The sequence below is a fragment of the Amphiprion ocellaris genome, chromosome 14 (assembly GCF_022539595.1).
Source record: "Amphiprion ocellaris isolate individual 3 ecotype Okinawa chromosome 14, ASM2253959v1, whole genome shotgun sequence".
NCBI classification, from domain to species: Eukaryota; Metazoa; Chordata; class Actinopteri; family Pomacentridae; genus Amphiprion; species Amphiprion ocellaris.
The window spans coordinates 21,609,883-21,631,021 of NC_072779.1; the positions used below are offsets into that span (position 1 = coordinate 21,609,883).

The 21,139-nt window shown below is 38.5% G+C and overlaps 1 protein-coding gene across 1 annotated transcript; it reads right to left on the reverse strand.

The window, feature by feature from the left end:
* Positions 1–1,227: 1,227 nt before the first annotated feature.
* vps26bl (vacuolar protein sorting 26 homolog B, like) lies at positions 1,228–11,770 on the reverse strand. The gene is made up of 6 exons (XM_023273377.3): positions 11,427–11,770; positions 7,974–8,130; positions 5,965–6,129; positions 5,646–5,821; positions 5,393–5,535; positions 1,228–4,308 (listed from the first exon to the last, which is right to left on the reverse strand). Exons 1-6 carry the CDS (start codon positions 11,647–11,649, stop codon positions 4,171–4,173), a joined length of 1,002 nt encoding a protein of 333 aa, XP_023129145.1. The 5' UTR covers positions 11,650–11,770; the 3' UTR covers positions 1,228–4,170.
* Positions 11,771–21,139: the final 9,369 nt, after the last annotated feature.

The following is a 21,139-nucleotide window of genomic DNA, read 5'->3' on the forward strand; positions in this document are numbered from 1 at the left end:
ATTTCAGATGGAGCTTGCTGTGAAAGACGTGCAACCAGAAAATAGAACCATCAGTCTGAAATTATTCGGGGAGATAATTTTCCTTCAGCAGAAACGTCTTCTTTAACATAGCAGCCATTCTTCTTGGATATCAAGAAAGCTACCAACATATCATTACTGTGGGAGATGTTTAAGAGCTACAGATTTGTTTAACATGATAAACGGGTCGTTTCAAACAGTTTCAGCTGTCTGCACACTGCATAAAAGCTCCAAGAGAGACAAGTTTCTGCTTTAGTTTTAAGGGCAAAATGGTTTTGCTTTGCACTCACATCTTCAAATCTATGACTTGGTACAAATGTCTAAACAGCCGCTAACTACGCTTTAATTTGGGCACATTAACAGTGGCCTTTATTTATAGAAATCTCTTCACTTTTTGCAAAGAAAATCTACTTCCAGGGTTTTTGCAGTGTTCATCATTCTAAATGTAAAAGTTTGGACATTTTAATACCATAAAGAAAGAAATGTAATACCGTTTTTATGGTCATGTTGATCAAAGAATGCCAGAAATTAGTAGGTAAATACAGTTATTCAAAAACTACAGAAAAGTTTATTTATATTTGTACCTCATTTTTGTTTGTATACCCCAGCTGTGTATAGTGTAACTCCTAGTACTATAATCAATCAATTGACATGATCTGAACCCAGACAAGCAGAAAAAGCTCATTTTCACAATGCAGATGTTCCAAGAATTCCCATTCTTTTTTGTTAAATGACTAAATTTGCTGCTTTTTAAAAACTTTTTGGACACTATAAGATCATAAAGAAACTTTATCTAAAGCTGCCCTCTAGTGGTAACTTTGTTTCTACACAGTAGAAATGACACTGGTGATTTAATATGGTGTACTTTAAACTCTCGATTCCATCGGCCAAAACTATTGTTTTACACAAAATAAACTGGATTTGAGGGCATTGTTCACACTGACAGACTCCATATACATTAGAGAAGAACAAGCAGTGATCAAATATATATTAACTCTTTCACAAGTAGTGAAAACTGATGGATTTTAGAATTTGAGGAAAAGACTTCAGATCGCCTTGTGTCTCCTACAAACAATAACCTGCTTAAGCTATGATGACTGAAACATGGCATGTTTTAATCAGAAGAGGGCGTCTCAGACAGTCACAGATCCAAGAAGAAGACACTAACCCACTTACAAATCATGTGTGCCATTAACACAGAAGACACGCTTTTCAGTTACTCCCTTTTAATTCAAAGAAAGACAAGAATATAAAAGGATCAAATCAAGACTTATAGACAGAAAAAGAAAATATGACATGAATATGAATAAAAAGGAGGAGGGTTTGCATTTACATTGTGCATTTATACTGTACATTTCATAACCCTATTTTTTCCTTTCCTATCTTACTCTCAGTTTACTCTTTATTACAAACTGGGTTGGTTTAGCTATTGTATGTCTGTACCAGTACTGGCAAGAAGCAGAATCACAGCCACACACACAAAAAACAAGAAAACATGGAAAATGCAGAGTTGCTTTGGGATTCTTAAAGTGTACTGAATTAGGCAGAGAAAGAATGCAGAATACTTCATGGACTGTGTGAGAACTATGAGGGTGAAAAGTGAGGTCAGAGAAGAGGAAGGCTTACGCATTTTTGTGTACAGGAAGGTTGTTTAGTTGGTGTTTTTGAGAGTCACGAAGAGCATTTATCACCCAGATTTCCTGTATTTTTTTTTTAACCCTTTTCTTGCAAGCACTACTGTAAAATAAACAGTCACAAGAAAACATAGCTTATGTGTGAACCATAGATACCATAGATAGTATAGTACCATAGATGTGTTTTCATGTTTTGCCTTCAATCAATACACAATCTCTGTCTGAATATATAGTAAAGATCAGAGTATTTTTTTGAGTCAACTGTTGCCTTAGCTTGATTCTGTACTTTAACAGAACTGCAGTGAAATTAAAGCCAGCAAGCTGTTTAAGCTGAGCCTAGTGCAAACCAGTGGGTATAGTCCCATGTTGCTAGGATCATCTTTACATATCAAGGGGAGGTATTTAACATTCAGTGCCAGTCCACACCCCCATAGCTTTCACACAGTCCATTCATGTAAAGTTTCAGTGGAGACTGAAGCGGCTCACCAAGCAGTAATATCTACAACCATCAATAACAATGACAAAGAAGAATCTCAGAAGAAGGAACACTCTGTCACCTGATCCGTCAAGCTACATAAATCTAAGTAAAATGTCCTGTTGGCTCAAATCAACACACCTAAATCTGGTGGCTGCTATATTTCAGCAATTATTTAAACAGCAGTGTGATGACAGCAGCACACTAAAAATTAATCTCACTGCCAGGGAAAGTAGAAAATATAAACATTATAACAAAAATGATACACAGCGATTCACTTTGCAAAGCTGCACAGCACAAGCTTGTCAAGCGAAAAGTTGGGGGTTCAGTTTCAGTGCTTCACACTATGTACTCACTAGTGTGCTCTTTGTAAGTATGGAAAAGGAAACTAAATTAAAAGAAGCAATGGCACAGAAACTCCATTATCTACTCCGTCTGACCTGAAGGAAAACAAAAGAAAAAAAGAGACTCTGCTTTTCTAGAAACAAAAGTCTGGGACTCTTTAGTTATTTATTTTGAATTAAGTGCTCAGGACAACAGCTGTCTTTCTTGTACGTTCACAATAATGAGAAATGATCTAAAACTGTCTTTACCTTAACCCCATTTTTTTCTGTCTGAAAAGACTAATGGATAAATTCATGTGCACAGTGTAAATGTGAAGAAAGGGCATCTGCTCTCTAGCATTGCACTGAAACATTTTGGCACTAAACCCTTTTAGGCACAAACCTAACTAACCAAACAGGGCAGCCAGTCTCAGCAGTCTACAGACGTTTAACAGGCCGGACTCACAAGCATCTATGTGGCTTTGTCACTAAACACAGATGTAATGCTGTCTTTGTCAGATCTGAAGCGATGTCTGGCATAATGGAGTCTGACTTACTCTACTCATAAATCCTGCCATGACTGTAATGTGTCTCTTAAACGTCACTGAACAGGTAAAAAGCAGAAAGAGATCATAGTGCAAATAGCAGAGCAGGGCTTCAACCTACCAGTGACTGGCAGCTGTAACAACGTTGGAAGAGAAATCCTACAGCGCTCACAAGTGCCACACTTGTTTTAGCAGCCGTGGCAACACCTGACACCGAGCCACAACTGATGCATCAAACATGTAAAATGCTAGTTAAAAAATGGATTTTTGTTAAAAAATAAATACTCTATAGTCATGCCTTATTTATGATGAGAGCCTTGGAATGTATGAAAATATCTGAAGCATTGTTTTATACAAATATGCATTTTTTTCCTTTTAATTATAGAATTTTAAAAAACTTTGTAATGCTGTTTGCTATCCAAGAGTCATACTGGATTTAAGAGGGAAAATGTAAATAAAATGCAGTTTTTCAGCAGAGGGCATGGCAGCAAAATATCCTCAAATGAGTTAATGTGACAATGTCACATTCCTTTGAAGACACTCAGACAAATGTACTATAAGATCTATTGTTTACCCGCTCTTTATGAACCTACTGTGTGACTGCAGTTTCTGCACAGCACAATCTTCCAGCCAAGTAAGTAGTTTAAGTAATGGTCATGTTAGAAATACACCCGAGGTGGCTCTGTGCCAAATATGTTACATTCATACACACACAAACAGTATATGCAAATGATATTCAAGTGGATCTAATGGGTGAAGCTTGCCACACTGAGCTGTATAATAAATGCCACAAAAATCATGTTTAGCACTTACAAGTCAATTTTGTGAAGTTTCTCTTTGTGACAGAAAAGTTAACTGACACGGTCTAATCATACTTAGTGTGGGAAACTCCACCCAGCTGGTACTTCAAGGTGGTTCAAACAAAAACACTGAGCTTTACTTGCAACTACAGTCTGAGCCTGGTCTGACTGTTAGTTCCCTTAACACACACATACACTCCTCGGACTTCAAGGCCTCTCACTCACTCACACAAGCACACACCCATTCTGAAAAACACTGCAGTGCATTCTATCTTAATGCAAACAAATTATATTCACATTCAGAATTTAGGCTGACGTTTTTGCACTGTCTCTGCACATACACTCACTACAGAGGGGTGAAGTGTGTGCCCGTCTTTAGCTGTCATCTTCTTCGGTGCTCTGGCTCTGGGACTTCTCGGGATGGGAGGAGCCTTCGAAGCGCTGGGAGGCAATGGCGGCTTGATGAGACATACTCTTCCTCACTATGTCCCCTTTCCTCCACAGAGTGATCTCCTGCAACAATTTAACACATGTCTAATGGCAAACAAGATGGTATGTGGGAATGTGTTAGTGGCAACCGGTCACATCTATCTTGCAAAAAACTGTGACTGATACTAAACCGATAATAAATATTTAATTAACAATTAAGTGACCCTCTCAGAAACCGACCTGTACCTGTCCCTCAGGTATGAACACATCCCCTACACGTTAAACCCTCTCGAGTGCCTCTGTGTGTACAGATTAGGTTGTGCGGTTTCCAACATGTGATTGGCCACCACCCAATTTGTTTTTCTGGCTGAACCTCGAGGATCCTGATTGGAGAGGCACCTGGCTCAGCTCTCCAATCAACACAGTTCAGTTTCGTTGTTGTCTCACTCTATACACTGAAGAGGAGGGCTACTGCTGTGTAGCCACAGCCAAGGGGGTTTGCAGTGGAGAAGACTTTGTTAGATGTATGCTATGAAAACACTGGAGATTCTCAATGTTGCTCATCTGCAGAACCATCATAAACTTGTAGAAGGAAACACAACCGGTCAATCACAGTGATGGTGGTGTTTTGTAGCTGTAGCTTTGCCATGTAGTTACATTTTAATGGATGCACATCAGCTATGTCTTACGCTAACCTGTGACCTATTGTTGGAGCCTCTGCATTTAATGCCACTGTAGGTGCAGCATGCAATTCTGCTCTAGACACAGCGAATAACACATTTTGGATATTAGAACTTCTTAAGACCTCTCAAATACCCACTTGCTTCAAACTAAACACTTCAAGAGTGTAATGCAGCCTTTCTTTTAGTCTCCCTGTAATCCTGACTAAAATCATTATTTTTTTTTTAAACTTTTGGAAGATTCTTCAGAGATAGAGTCATTACACAAATGATTTTCCTCCTGCTGCTCACCCCAGGACAGTCATTCAGGTGTCTATCCAATCCCAAAGAAATCAGCTAAATTAGAACATAGTGACAAAGTGTTTATTGTCACCACGACTAAGCACAGAATGAAGCATGACCCTCAAGAGCTGGAACAGTGTTCATGTTAATGGGGAGATGAACTACAGCTTATTTTACAGCATATTTTAACACTCATGTCTATGTACCTGCTGCTTGAAATACCGTCTTTCCTCTTCATCGATGAGAACCAGGTTGAGGTAGTAGCGGACAGAGAACTTCTTGTTAATGTCCCTCATAGTGGGCGTCATCTCATAGCCTGCCAGAAACAGCCTGATGGGGATGGACTCTCCTGTAGCACAAGAAGAAAAACAGAATTTTAGTAGACAATGAATAAACTTAGCAAAAAAGACCACACCAAGAAACAAAAAGCAGCTTTGTTGTAAGAAGCCTTTTAGTCACCTCTGACTGGTGCACCATCCATGATTTCATACTTTGCTATAGTGTCGTTCTCATGGTAGACGTTGGGTCCTGTTCCAGTTGTCTCCCGCTTGATGATGTCAATCTCCATGTGTCTGATCTTAATCCTTACTAGCAGGAAGTAAATCTTCCCTACAATCACATCTTTTAGATGATACCTGCAAACACATGACATAATCCGTCAAATCTCCTTGTTCTAGTCTCTCTTGTTTCTACAAAGTCAACACAGATCGGACCTGAAAGGAAAAAAGGAGCTCAAGCATTCAGATATTTTAGTGGATTGTAAAAAAGAAAATCATACTTGGACTTATTGTACTCAAACTCTATGTGTAGACAGTCTTCGATCCCCACTTCCATCTTGATGGAGGAATTGAGCTCAGGGTAGGTGCTGAGTGTGTGAACCACAATGTCCAGCTCTTTGCTGATGTCGTTCAGTCTCCGACTCACTGTTGCCCTCAGAAAATAGCTGGAAGCAAATGCAAAAATTAGCTCATAAGATCATTTGGCTACAAAAGAAGAGTAAAACTAATTGTCGGAAACCGACAATAATTGTGCAAACAGTAGAAAACAGAGCTTGAGGGGAAATCAAGAAGAAGCAGTTTGTTTGATTTGTTGTTTTTGGGCCATGTGGAATGAACCACATGATTTTAAAAAGTAATGCAGGGAAAAATTAAATGCCCCCAGAAGAAAACTTCCCTTTCAGCTCAGAGAATACTATTACATTATGGCATCTGGTGATCTAGTGTGAGCCTTGAAATTTAATGAGGCAGATAGGTTTGCATAGAAACTCGTGAGGTAGAAATGTTTATTTCAGGATCAGACATTCTCACTGTGGTGTGTATAACTGTTAAATGAATCATGTGAAACCAGAATCTATGACCACTGGTCTTGTAATCATATTAAAAATTATGCTTACTCTTGCATACCAGCATACAGTGCAGTACATATAGTTCCTGATGTATGCAGTGGCATGAAAGATAACATGAACACCCCTATTTAAATTTATGTTATTGCAGTTACGTGAATAGTAAATGGCATAAAGTTAAGGACAAAACATTGTTTTCAACATTTTAAGTAAGATTAGTGTGTTATCTTTGTTTTGTACTGTTAAGAGAGGCCAGGTGATGCAAAATTCAAAGCTAAATATTGTAGTATTATCTACATTAGTAAGCAGAAATAATGCTAACGTATATGAGCTTATATTCAACTACATACACAGACCAACAAATAATAGATAGATGTAGTAAATGTCAACCTGCAATATACACACAGTAAGTCTAAAGTTTGGACAAATCCAAATGTGTTTTACATTTTATGACTGACTGATATTCATGTCTTATACTGATGGGTTGTTGTTTCTCTTTACTTAATTGAGCATGCCTTGCCAAGAAAAACCATCAGCAGGTTGGTCCAATCATTTAATGGGGACAGTACTGAGTACTTCTCCATATGATATACATACTACTGTACAGTATTTTATATAGGATATGGTTTTTGATCTGTGCGAAGTTTGTCTGCATGCCCACCTATTTAATATCCAAATTGTGAGGACTTCTGTGGTCTTAACGTTTGTAGGCAAAAAGTAGGAATTTCTTGGACATGTCATGTTAGCTAGAGCCAAAGCATAGTTGATGGCCTGCAAACTGGAAACAGATCTATGCACACTTGGTAATGCAATATGGATTAAAATTTAGGAAAAACTGAGTTTGTCAGGCTGTCTTACTGGCTCATATTTTAGACTGAGCTGAACTTTGTCAGCATATGGTCAGCATTAGTATTGAGGATTATTTACAGTTAGCTGTGTAGTCACAAGTTATCAAATCTTTTTCCCCTCGTGCAAAGTTAAATAAGAAGATAGATGATATGCTAACTTAAGTGTACTAAGAAACAGCAGTCTTAATGTTTAGCTTGGGTTAGGTTAGCTTAAAGATCGGACAGAGGTGGGACATGGCTTGTCTGACTCCATTCAAATTACACCAATTAACACATTAGTAAATATCATGTAAAAATTACAAATTGAGGTCAAGAAAAAGCTCAGCAGACTTACCCCCTAGGACACACCAGATCTTCTCATTAATAATATAAAAATGTTAACACGTGTTGGTACTATGCTGACAGCTATTCAGTATTCAATCATTACTGCTTGATGAATACAGTCATGAGCTAAAGTGGTACTAAGCTTTTAAAGGCTGAAACAAGCCATTAGGACACTATATATCTGCTGCTGCTGCTTTGTGTTACAGCACTGCACCAATAACACGAAACATGACATCAGCTGACACCACTTATAGAGCACACAACAGAGCTCACCGTAATTTGACGTTCTGACCAGTGTAAGACTCGTAGGGTTTCTCCACATGTGTGAACTCAAAGTCAAACGTCTGTGACTGTGTGAGCTCTCCTGGTCGCGCCAAGTCTTTCACCAGAGACACAAACTCATGGTGGTTTCCTCTGTCGTAGTACAGCTCTGGAAAAGACACATTAACACCATCATACACTGACTATCACCAGATCCTTTCAAACGGAGCTATCTCAAGCACAGCAACAATAAAGATGTCGTAACTTTGTTGTCGTAATTGATCCATTGCAGTTTTAAACCTGATGTGAAGCAGTCATTCTATGCGCCATATTAACTACTTCAGTTTTCATTCTGCCATTTTGCCTTCCTACTCTGGATCCAAAGTACTTCCTCTTATTATTAGGAGGCTGATGGTGGTGAAACAAAGCAAAAAAAAAAGAGGAAAGGGAGGAGTGAAGCAATGAACAAAAATGATCAAATGCATTTATGTTTTAAATTTCTAGAAAGGGAGAGAAGTAAGAGGAACTCTGTTGCTCAAAAATAAGCTTAATTAGGCAGACAGAATTTTCATAAATTCTAAAAGAAAGTAACACAGGACAGAATGATGCAAACAAGCTGAGGCTGAACTGATTAAGACTTTATTCTTAATCTATTTTTCCTTAGGCTGGCTTTACATAGTACAACTTTTGTATAATCTGTTGCAGATTCAAAACAATACTGTTTTTTAGAATGACAAAATCTGCTGGGTCAAAAATATACATACAGCAAGCTGAATTATCAGTTGGAGTGATGTAGAAAGTTGTGATAATCACATTTTCTTAGGCCTTTCTTGGCCTAACTTCTTATGAGTGACTGACTACAGCTGCTGATTCCTCTGAGCTGATTTATATTGGACCCATATGATAAAGTTATGAGACTCAGCCACAAACACTACAGTGGGAAAGTTTATGGACTACAGATACAGCAGCACAGATCTGAAAAAGTAAATCAGTGAAATGAGCAAGTCAGGAAAGTCACTTGGAGCCATTTCAAAGTGACTACAGACCCCAAAATCATTTGTGCCAACAATGGTTTGTAGTTCCGCCCGATAAATAGTAGGTAGTGGATGAAACTCCAGGGCTATTAGTACATGTGTAGCCCTTTTGTCAGCTTCTCTATTGGTTGTGTAGTGTGGCCAGACTTTAGTGGCCGTTGCCACCCCTGTTAGTATCATAACTTCTTCAGAATGCTTTTGCTAAAGCACAACAGCAATCTTCATTTGCAATGCGCAACTTGATGCAATATCTGTATCATCAGGCCTGGACTTTTATCTGTAAATTATTGAAGTAGCACCAGTTTCTCTGTCCCTCAGATATTAGCAGTTGGATACCTCAGTGGCAAACAGCCCTGACTTTGGCACTTTGGTGGTTCAAATCCCAGTCAGGGCACAGTTGTCCAGTGAAGAACCTTATGCAATGTCCTTAGTGCTGCCCTACCTACCTGGTGTTGTATCTACGCTCAGATGTACGCCGCTTTGGATAAAAGCATCTGCTAAATAAAATTGTAGATTGTAGCTTACATCCAGGTCACAAAAGCAACCGCTAGATTTTCTAAAAGATAATTAACCTACTAAGTCTGCAACCTTCAAAGGGCTGTTTAAGAGGACTCACCACTGTTATGGAGATATTTTCATCCAAACCTGAAATACCCTTCAAACCATCTGAATAAAATAATACTCAGTCCACTGCAAAACTTTCAACAAGTTTTCTTAGTTGCAACTCTGATTTTTACCCAGGTAACCTGCCAGCTACTATTCTTTGTTTTGAAATCAGCTAAAAATGATTTAACTGGACACAATATTTCACCTCTTACATCTGTTGATTGAATGTATGCAAACCTACGACTCAAAGGACAAAAACAGGTGTCGTGTCAGAAAGTGATAGTCTACTAATAACTGATTGTGTGCCACTTGCTAAAACTCTATTGCCCAGTTTATATGCGTTTACTGCTGCTATTTTCTGGATCACACTGTCCTAATGTACTAAAACGTATGTGATAGCACAAATGTGTCTTTGTGGAACTTAAATGATTCTTGCAAACAAATAATTGTGAGGAAAAAAAAATTTACAGAACGTTGTGAAAACCTCATTTGCATAATAACTAGCAAACATACACTCGAATTCTGCAGTTCTACAATTTCATTTAGCAGATGCTTTTATCCAAAGCGACATACATCTGAGAGTAGATACAACACTAGTCAGGAGAAAACAACCTGGATAAGTGCCGTAAAACAAGTTCAAGAGTCATAATAGGACCATGGTGTCTACAGGCAGTAGATGAAATAGGATTTTATATATTTTTTACAGTCTGTAAAGTGCAAAGGTGTTCAGTGAAGAGCTGGATTTTAGTATTTTCTTAAAGACTGAGACAGATTCTGCAGATTGAATAGAGTTTGGTAAGTCGTTCCACCATCGGGGAACCACAGAAGAGAAGAGTCCAGTTATCGACCGGCCCTGTTGTGGTGGTTGTATCAACCGCTTTTTGTTGGCCGAGCGTAGTGAGTGGGAGGGAGTGTAGACCTGTATGAGAGTTCAGCTACCATTCAAAAGTTTGGGGTCACTTAGAAATGTCAGTCTTTTTGAAAGAAAAGCAGTTTTTTTTTTCAATGAAGATAACATTACATGAATAAGAAATACAGTCTAGACATTGTTAATGTGGTAAATGACTATTCTAGTTGGAAACATCTGATTTTTAATGGAATATCTACATAGAGGTACAGAGGAACATTTCCAGCAACCATCACTCCTGTGTTCTAATGCTACATTGTGTTAGCTAATGGTGTTGAAAGGCTAACTGATGATTAGAAAACTCTTGTGCAATTATGTTAGCACATGAATAAAAGTGTGAGTTTTCATGGAAAACATGAAATTGTCTGAGTGACCCCAAGCTTTTGAACGGTCGTGTACCTATCAGATAAAGAGTGGAAAACAGCACTGCGCGAGTTAAATTGGTCCCGTAAAGCTATTTCAGTCAGTTAAAAGAACTGGACTGGTTCTGATGCAGGGTACGGAGCAGGTACCAGAGTGCAGAGACAATCAGTTGTTGAATGGAATCAGATTTGGCACCTGGACCCGTGTAACAAGTCGCACTTGTAGTCTGACCACAGAGTGTATAACGTATACAGTGTATGAGTGTGGCAGCAGGTCAGTGAGACAGCTCTCCAACGGCTGATGTGTCAGCTGATATTAGCCCGCGCCCACATCTGTCACGAGACCCGCCACTTCAAAGTGACACTTGTTACTGCGGTCCAGCTGCCGCCGGGGAGACTTTTACTGCAACACTCGTTACTTTTTACACACTAAATCAGTAAAGTACACGCTGAGAGAGTACTCGGCGCCTGTAGCTAGCTCCCCACACCTCCTGTAATACTTTGGCTACTTCTGTCGGCGGGCTCAGTGTGACGTGCAGGCCTAGCAGCCGCTCACCTATCTGGCCGACAAACTCAATCTTGATGCCGTTGTGCTCCAGCCTCTTTCCCGGGTATTTGAGCGTAACGTTGACTTTTCCCGACACCGTTTCTCCGTCGTAGAAGAGAAAATATTTGTCCTTCCTTCCGTCTTCGCTCTTATGCTCAGCTTTCTTTCTCGTTTCGGCGTCATTCAGCACTATATCGATGTCCGCACTCTGACCAAACCCGAAGAAGCTCATGGTGCTGTCGGTGAGGAGAAGCAGAACCGAGCGGCTGACTGCAGTTTGTTGTCGGTTTGAGACGAGTCCAGCAGCACGAGCAGCTCCAGATTACTGAATCTTTCGAGTTACAACCGGCTCACTGCGCATGCGTCGGCGGTCATATGAAGGAAAGCTGTATTAATTGAACGACCTTTTTTTTCTTTTGGTTTTCTGATAAACTTTTGACACCGACGGTACACTTATTTAATAGAAAGCACCGCAATGTGGCGTTGAATGCGACACTTTGTAGCGTTGGTGTCGTTTCTCGTTACAATAAGACTGCACTTTTCTGGCGCAGTATCAACAGGCGGAAGAAGAAGCAACGAACCCTGGAGTTGATGCGACACTGTAGCCCAGAGTACAGTCTTACAGGTCATCATCACCATGCTCATCATCACAGGCTTTATGTGGCCTCAGTTAGGAGAAATAAATAGACATGCCTTTAAAACAGATTCTAAAATATATAAACCAAGGAATAGATACAAAATTAAATCTACTCAATAAATAACAGATTTTATTTTGAAAAGGCTGCTTTTCAAAGAACTACATTTATTTATTTCAAAGGACATTCTCATGTGACCTTTAGGGGTGGTCTGTCTGTCTGTGTGTGTGTGCCTGTTAGCAACAACACTCAAAAATGGATAAATGGATTTAGATGAAATTTTCAGGGAAAGTAAGAAATGACACAAGGACCAATTGATTAGATTTTTTAGGGATGCGGCTCATAGTCTGGATCCATGGCTTTTTTAAGATTTCAGCCATCGGAAATAATACAAGGAATGAGCAGCTTTGGCAGAGTACTGCGCTCTCTGAGTGTTTTTCTTGTTCATAATGCCACATTTATTTATCAATATTATTCATTTAATTAAACGGTTTATCATACCTTTAGTTCTTCTGTTATCTTAATTACAATGAAACAGTGTCCACCTGTGACCCCAGCATCACAGGCTATGGCCTACAATATAATAATAATAATAATAATAATAATAGTTATTATTATTATTATTATTATAATTCTAAGAAGAAGAAAAAGCAGTTGAACCAAAGTGTGATGATTGAGTCTTTATCCTGAAATTCTTACACTTGCAGGATTTTTGAAGTGAAATAAGGCTAAAGGAATAAAAATCTTATTTATTTAAATAAGTGAATACTTATGATCTCTCAGATTCATTTGTTGACCTCATAGGGACCTCCAGTGTTGGGCTACAGACTAGGGATTGACTGATTATCACTTTGGCTGATTATCGGATCTGATGTTTTTCAGTTGTGTGATTATTAGTGTAATATTTTTAAACAGACTTTTGATGAAATAAATAAAAAAATAATAATTTAAACATGAGCTGCTTTGATGCAACTACCTCTCTTGTGTATTGTCACCACTCTGTGATCTCAAGAACGTCATGAGTAATGGCCAATCAAGACGAAAAAGACGAATGTTGAAAAGCTCCCTTGAAATTAAAAAGCAAACAAAAAACATGAGGAAATTTTGTGTTGGAATTTGTGTAATGCTAAATCTTGACACCAGAATTTTCAGTTTTACTGCAAATATACACTCACTGGCCACTTAATTAGATACACCTCTTCAATTACTTGTTAACACAAATAGCTAGTCAGCCAATCACATGGCCACAACTCAGTGCATTTAGACATGTAGACGTGGTCAAGACAACTTGCTGAAGTTCAAACCGAGCATCAGATTGTGGAAGAAGGAGGATTTAAGTGACTTTGAACATGGTTGTTGGTGCCAAATGGGCTGGTCTGAGTATTCAGAAACTGCTGATCTACTGGGATTTTCACGCACAACCATCTCTAGGGTTTACAGAGAATGGTCCCGAAAAAGAGAAAATATCCAGTGAGCAGCAGTAATGTGGACTAAAATGCCTTGTTGATGTGAGAGGTCAGAGGAGAATGGGCAGACTGGTTGGAGATGATAGAAAGGCAACAGTAACTCAAATAACCACTTGTTTCAACCAAGGAATGTAGAACACCATCTCTGAACTCACAACACGTCCAGCCATCCAAGAAGATGGGCTACAGCAGAAGACCGCACTGGGTACCACTCCTGTCAGCTAAGAACAGGAAACTGAGGCTACAGTTTGCACAGGCTCACCAAAACTGGACAACAGAAGATTGGAAAAACATTGCCTGGTCTGATGAGTCTGGATTTTAGCTATGACATTCAGAAGTAGGGTCAGAATTTGGCTTAAACAACATGAAAGCATGGATCCATCCTGCCTTGTATCAGCAGTTCAGGCTGCTGCTGGTGATGTAATGGTGTGGGGGGGTATTTTCTTGACACACTTTGGGCCCCTTTTGGCCAATTGAGCCACAGCCTACCTGAGTATTGTTGCTAAGCATGTCCATCCCTTTATGACCACAGTGTAACCATCTTGTGATGGCTACTTCCAGCAGGAGCTCAAATACCTAACAAAGTGGCCAGTGAGTGTATTTTTAGATTCAAATATCAGCTAATATTGACAAATAATCAGTGGCAAAAAGCAAGACATTAATCTGCTGCAGCTTAGTAACGTTGTGAGTGTTTTGGTTTACTTAGGTCACTAGCTCACTTGTGCTTTATTCAAGATTATGTGTGTGGGAGTTAATTAGCACACTGGAAGTATTTCTATTACTTTTTATTTCTACAATCCATTGATTACACTTGTTGGTCATTTGTCTTGTAACACTACTTATGATTGTCTTGTAACACTTAATGTCTACTGAGTTTTTAACTCTATGTGTTACTGTTTACTGTTATGCAATAAAACACCAAGTCACATTCTTTGCATGCAAAAACCTGCTTGGTAATAAAGCCTTTTCTTTTTCTGCTGCATGTAGCACTGTGTCATTGTGTGTGATCAAGTGCATTAGCTATAGTTGATCTTTGTAAGTCTATTAAGGCAAGAAATAGATTTCTCTTTTTGAATGGCTAAACAGAACCCTAAGCTTCTACAAGCTAATAACAGGGCCTCCATTCTAATGGTGATCAGTGACCAATAGTCACACTAATTAGCATCTACTTTTCTGAAACAGCGAGCAAGATTGGTGACCCACTAAAAACATTTGGGTTTATTTGGTACATTTACAATGTGCAGTGACATTTTGATGGTTTAATGGCTCACACATTTTTAAAAATACCATCGTAAACAGCCTCCAGGTATGTACACTTATTCTTCTCTCTGTGATATGGCCATTCTAATGTGGTACAGAGTATAATCTACTACACGTTTAATGAGCTGAAGACAGACTCTGATAGATTAATGAGTTTAAATAAACAGAAGCTAATTTTAATAGACAGGTATGTTGACTGTATGCCAGGCTCATCTACAGTGTACAGACAAATGTGCCTTTTATCCGTATCTCAGTATAACAGGGTTGATTTGTCATTTTTCTTAAAATTATTAATAACTATATGCCTAAGTGACTGTTCTCTGAGCTCATCAGATGTAGTTGTAGTAAACAAACCTTAACCCTCATCAGTACACCTGGGGTCCATGCAGACCCCAGGGGTATATAACTTGTCATATTTTTTTAATTTACAAGTTGGATTTTTCAGTCCTTTTAAATAGCTGTCACCCACATAGTTTCCATCACATAAACCAAATCTTATTTGACTCCAAACAGGTTTGTGGTGTATATATAGAAAAATCATTTGATGTCCACGGAGACCCCAGCCGGACTGTGCATCTTTTATTTATGTATGTTTGTGTTATGTTGCTCTTGTGATGACTGCTTCAGTTGCATTGTGTTCAAAACTCCTACCGTTAAAAACCTATACACCAGTGAAATTGTGTTCATTTGGAATATTTATATGCAATCAACAGCATAGCTCAGCAATTCCACTTCAAAAATGCATGATAGGCTCAAAAACACAGATTCAGACAGTCAGAGTTTCATACATCAACTGGAAAAGCCAATCCTGTTAACGTGCCAGGTGGGACTTTTTGTGTCATTACTGTTCTTGAGAATTGGTTTCTGGTTTAAACATGTACAGCTGAATTATTCCAATATTATGACTTTCCATCGTGTTGCGTTACACAGTGTGTCACATTAGTTGTAGGTGAGCTGGTGTGATGCGCTGCAGCAAATGAGGAGAGGTGGTTGAAGAGAGAGGTGAGGACTTCATAGATCTGCACATTCAACAGTGTAGATTTACATCTAACACATTATGAGGCAGAAAAGGATTATTTTCAAGGAAAGTCTAGACATATAACCTTGATAAACTGGTCAGTTTGTAGGGGTTTAATCAATAATAATAGAGGGACTTTAAGTTTGTGGTCCAAATGGTTCCACATGGAGAGGTTCCTAAAGTGTCCATATAGTAGGTGCATTAGAGTGTAAAAGAAGTCTACAGAAGTCTGCCTCTGCACTTTAACAACAAAACCTCTATGGTTTGTTGTTATATATATATATATATATATATATATATATATATATATATATATATATATATATATATATATATATATATATATATATATACTTCTCACATTTCTCATCAGCTTCTGACTGATGAAGAAAATACAATGATTATAATAAACTTGACTGCACATGTTTACAGCACAGGTCAGGGTGCACAAGCTAAGTTCATTGGGATGTCTGGAATGTGTATCAATAGTGACTTTACAGTCTCTGTATTTTTAGAAGAAGAATAGAATAGAATAAGCCCTTGTTCCAGTAGTTTGTTAACACTTAGACAACCCACAAACCCGACGGAACACCAACACTAATAGTCATGAGTATGACCATAAACACAGAATATAAGTTAGAAAAAAATATAAAAGTTAAAACATTTGCACAACATACAAATAATACGTTAATGTGAATTGAGAAGCCTGGTTGCAGCTGGTAGAAAAGACTTGCTGCTGCGCTCAGACCTGCATTGAGGGGGGATGAGTGTGTGGCTGAAGGTGTTCTGCAGAAACACCTCCAGACTGTGTAGCAAGTGAGAAGCATTGTGCATAGTAGAGTTCAGTTTCCTGAGCATTCTCACCCCAACCACCTGTTGGACTGATTCCAGCTCAACACCAGCTGTGGAGCTCCCCGGTTCCTTCCTGGGATCTTTCTTTCTGCATGGAGTTTGCATGTTCTAACTGTGCATGCGTGTGTTTAGTCTCTGGGTTCTCCGGCTTCCTCCCACACTCCAAAAACATGCTGAGGTTAATTGGTGATTCTAAATTGTCCGTAGGTGTGAATGTGATTGTTTGTCTCTATATGTAGCCCTGTGATAGACTGGTGATTTGTCCAGAGTGTCCCCTGTCTTCACCATAAGTCAGCTGGGATAGAGTCCAGCCCCCCATGACCCTAATGAGGATTAAGTTGTCTATAGATAATGAATGGATGGATGAATCATTTCCTAGTGTAGATAAAAAGACTGTAATGACAGTGCTGCAACACTAGAGGGCAGAGTTTAACCACAGCAGGAGACAGTTCACTCTGAGAGCACTCCTCAGTTCAACTGCAGTTCATGATTTGTGAAATTATTCTGTACTTCAAAAAAATTCATTCCAACCTAAATCCTCGCCCACATAAACATACATGTTTCTCTCTCTCTCTCTCTTTATGCCCTAGATTGAGTTCTTGATCAGGTGGAAAATCCTCTGACACAAAGGTTTCCACTGACAGTAACAGTGTTGTGCTGCTATTTCATACAAAGCACAGTTTTGATAAAAAGCAACAGTGGCTCAGTATAAACTACACGTTTCAAACACACTTCAAACACACATCAGTGTCGACAACAGCATTTTAATGCCAAGTGAATCTTATTACAAATCGTGTGTGTGTGTGTTTGTGTGTCGCTTTGTCTTATTGTGAGGCTCCTCTGGGAACAGCTTCTCTTAACTGCCTAATTAGTTCTGGCGACTTAGGAGAAAAGATTATAATGATCCAATCTTCCTTTTGTGAATAGTTTTATGATCCAACCTGACAACACTTAAATGGCACCCCTGAGGCTCAGACATAACAATGTTCTTTCATAACACTGACTCACTTTTGAGACAGCTGGGAAAAAAAAAAGAAAAAAAGTCTAAAATTGTCCTGTAACGGCATGCTGGGACATATGAGAGCATCACATGGTGAAATCCAACAAATTCCTCTTATGTTTGGACAAATGGCTGAAAACTTTTAACAAGCAGAACACATCCAGCTGTCCTGAAATGACAGAAACCAATGTTTACGTGGTGCTGGAGGTGTAGGTGCAGCTGGGGCCTCCATCCAGACACACATCCTGTCAATGTGTCACTTTGTCACATCGTGCTGTGATATTTTCTAAATAGGCAACATCCTTCTGTCAAGTACAATTTTCTCCCATCTGTTTTCTCCTCACTGTGGCGTCTGCTCAGCTCACATTTCAGCTTGAAGCTCTCTGTTCTGAAAATTGCTAAAAAAGCCCAGAATGCACCTAAAATGTATGTGGATATTAGTAAATTGACAGATAAATCAGCCAAAGCGTGGTGGATGATCCCATTGAGGAGCTCCTGGGCTACATTCTGCTGCTGACCCTGATGAAACCCCACTTGTTACCATGTTGTCTTCGGTTTTCCATTAAGTCCTGCAGGCAGACCTCCTGCGCTACAACAAGTCTTTATATGTTTTAAGACCTATTCACATGGGACCACTATTATCTGGGGACCTCTGGTAATTTGCAGTAACTGTGAAGATCGTCTGTGATCTTAATAAAGTAAATGTTACACCACAAATTGCCAACCTTTCTCCAAACTCAGAGGAGCTGTGACAGTATTTATCCCAGTGAATCGGTAACTCAGGGATTCTTCTGTGTATTTCTGTGCTGAGTACTGTAATTGCTGTGAGTTATGAATAAAAGTTTGGAGCATTGTGAGTGCAAATTCAGGAGGCTCAAAGGACGATTAGATGGATGACATGCAGTAAGGAATATTTACTTGTCTTTTGTTGTCTCAGGCATCAATCAAAACAGCCAGAACCCCTAACTTACCCCTCTTTGAAGCTTAATTTCTATTTTATGATAGAATTATTGTCAGATGACCACCGGCGCACTGATCAGGTGGAGGTAACTGAACAAAAAAAAAAAAAAGACGTGGAAAAATGCTTTTACTTGTGACAGTTTTTAAATGAGAGTCAGTTGGAGCCAGAGCTTTGCCGAGCCAGCACCAAGCAAAAATAGAAGTAACAAATTACATTTACTGTCACTGAGTGCTTTAATTTTATATATACTACTGTTCAAAAGTTTGGGGTCACTTTGAAATGTCCGTACTTTGGAAAGAAAAGCTTTTCTTTTCAATGAAGATAATATTAAAGTAATCAGAAATACAGTCTAGACATTGTTAATGTGGTAAATGAATATTCTAGCTGGAAATGGCTGATTTTTAATGGAATATCTCCATAGGGTTACAGAGGGACATTTCCAGCAACCATCACTCCTGTGTTCTAATGCTACATTGTGTTAGCTAATGGTATTGAAAGACTAATTGATGATTAGAGAACCCTTGTGCAGTTGTGTTAGCACATGAATAGAAGTGTGAGTTTTCATGGAAAACATGAAATTGTCTGGGTGACCCCAAACTTTTGAACGGTAGTGTACATATACATATAGATATATACACTGCTAATCAAAAGCTGGAACACATTTTCTCATTTAATTTCTTTAATTTTTTTCTTTATTTTCATGACCATTTACATTGTAGTTTCTCACTGAAGGCATATAAACTATATATATATAAAAACATAATGTATATATATATATATATGTATATATATATATATATATATATGTGTGTGTGTATATATATATATATATATATATATATATATATATATATATATATATATATATATATATATATATATATACTTTTTTGTGTGTTAAACAACAGAAAGCCTGTAATTGCCATTACAGGCTTATTTATGTTGTGCCGTAATTGTATGAATTAAATTAAATTCTATATATTTAATTCTCTCTATATATTTATATACACTTTAGGCTCCCTCAGGGCCTGGTTTGTGATCCAGCCTTGTTGCTGATGTTGCAGAGATTCCCTGATGTTCTAAAGTTCAGCAGCCTGCTGGTGGAGCAGATCTGCCTGCTGTCCTAAATGTACAGTTTAGCCACATGAGACGTAATCAACCTGCAGTTTTATTGGTGTTAAATAAAATGCAACGCTGTTGGTAGAACATGTTCAGTATAAATAGATACAAGTGTTCCAATGTGAATAACAAATGATTTTTGGTGTCAGGAGAGATGAAGCTCTGCCAGATGACGATCAGAGTATTGAAGATCTCTGCTGTTTGTTCAAAAATACTATGATTCACTGACCTGGTTCATTTTCAAACAGCACAAATAATGTACAAAGCAATAAACAATCAACTTCCTGTAAACATTCAGAAGCTGTTTTTAAACAGGGATGGGGGTTATAATTGGAGGGGGAGATTTCAAATTAAAACATGGTGGATTTCGCACAACACTAAAGTTCTTTTGTCTTTCAATCTGTGGAGTGAGGTTATGGAACGGATTGGAGGTGGAGCTCAAGCAATGTCCAAGCACGAGCCGGTTCAAAAAGCAGTACAAAAATATGTAATATCACGAGATACAGACACAGATGGTTGCGTAATAATGCAGCTGAAGCTCCACATAATGATTAATATGATGATCCTGCTGATGATTTATTTGTAGGCACCAATGTTCTTTTGAACTAATCTTAGTTTATTTGAATCAAATGTCATCTTTGTGACACATGGATGTGACCTAGTCCCCTTATGGATACATGTTTTGTTTTTTAAAGGAGAAAAAAAGTGACTGGTTTGGAGTCACATTTTATAGAACATCTCAAATATTTAATGTCCTCTACTCCAAATGCCTTTTGCTTCTGGCTCGTTTGCTGTGCCGCTGGAGTATCACTGCGCAGCATTTCATTCATCTGCTTACCTTCAGTTCTAGTTGAACAAAAATGTTTTGCTAACATCAGACCTGGAACCAGTCTGAGTCTAGTGAGCAACAACACAAGCTTGATGTGGCTGATATCGTTGCCATATACAGGCTCAGTAGACTGGAATCGCCTTGTTTACTGGTGGTGGAGCCACAATTTTACATTTACAAAGAGGAGCAAAAGGTCACATTTGGAGATTTCACCAGAGAGACATCCCATCTCTGACTGTTATTGTAGCACACTTTATATTTTGATTTGAGTCCTATACTTAACCCTTAGATGAACCAGTGATCGGACCCTACGCTCTTCCATAAGTGGGTCAAAAATGACCCGTATAAGAATCAATGTGTTTTTATGGCATTTTTGTCATTTTGGTTAAGAATAATCACTTGTATTATTGTTTGTATTATATTTTTGTCCACACAAGAATGATTTCATGTTTGAAAGATGTTTATTTTTCACTTTGTAATACATTTTGATGATTGAAAAAGAAGAATGTCACACAGAACGGCAATAGGAGAATGTCAGCCTCCATTCTGTTGACATTTTCCACTCTTTTCCTCCAGCTGTTG

Coding starts and splice junctions, on each gene's coding strand:
- vps26bl (XM_023273377.3), bottom strand. CDS start 11,649: ATGAGCTTCTTCGGGTTTGGTCAGAGTGCGGACATCGATATAGTGCTG. Junction 8,131..11,426: donor TGAGTTTGTCGGCCAGATAG/GTGAGCGGCTGC, acceptor TGTCTTTTCCAG/AGCTGTACTACGACAGAGGA. Junction 5,536..5,645: donor GGATGGTGCACCAGTCAGAG/GTGACTAAAAGG, acceptor CTTGTGCTACAG/GAGAGTCCATCCCCATCAGG.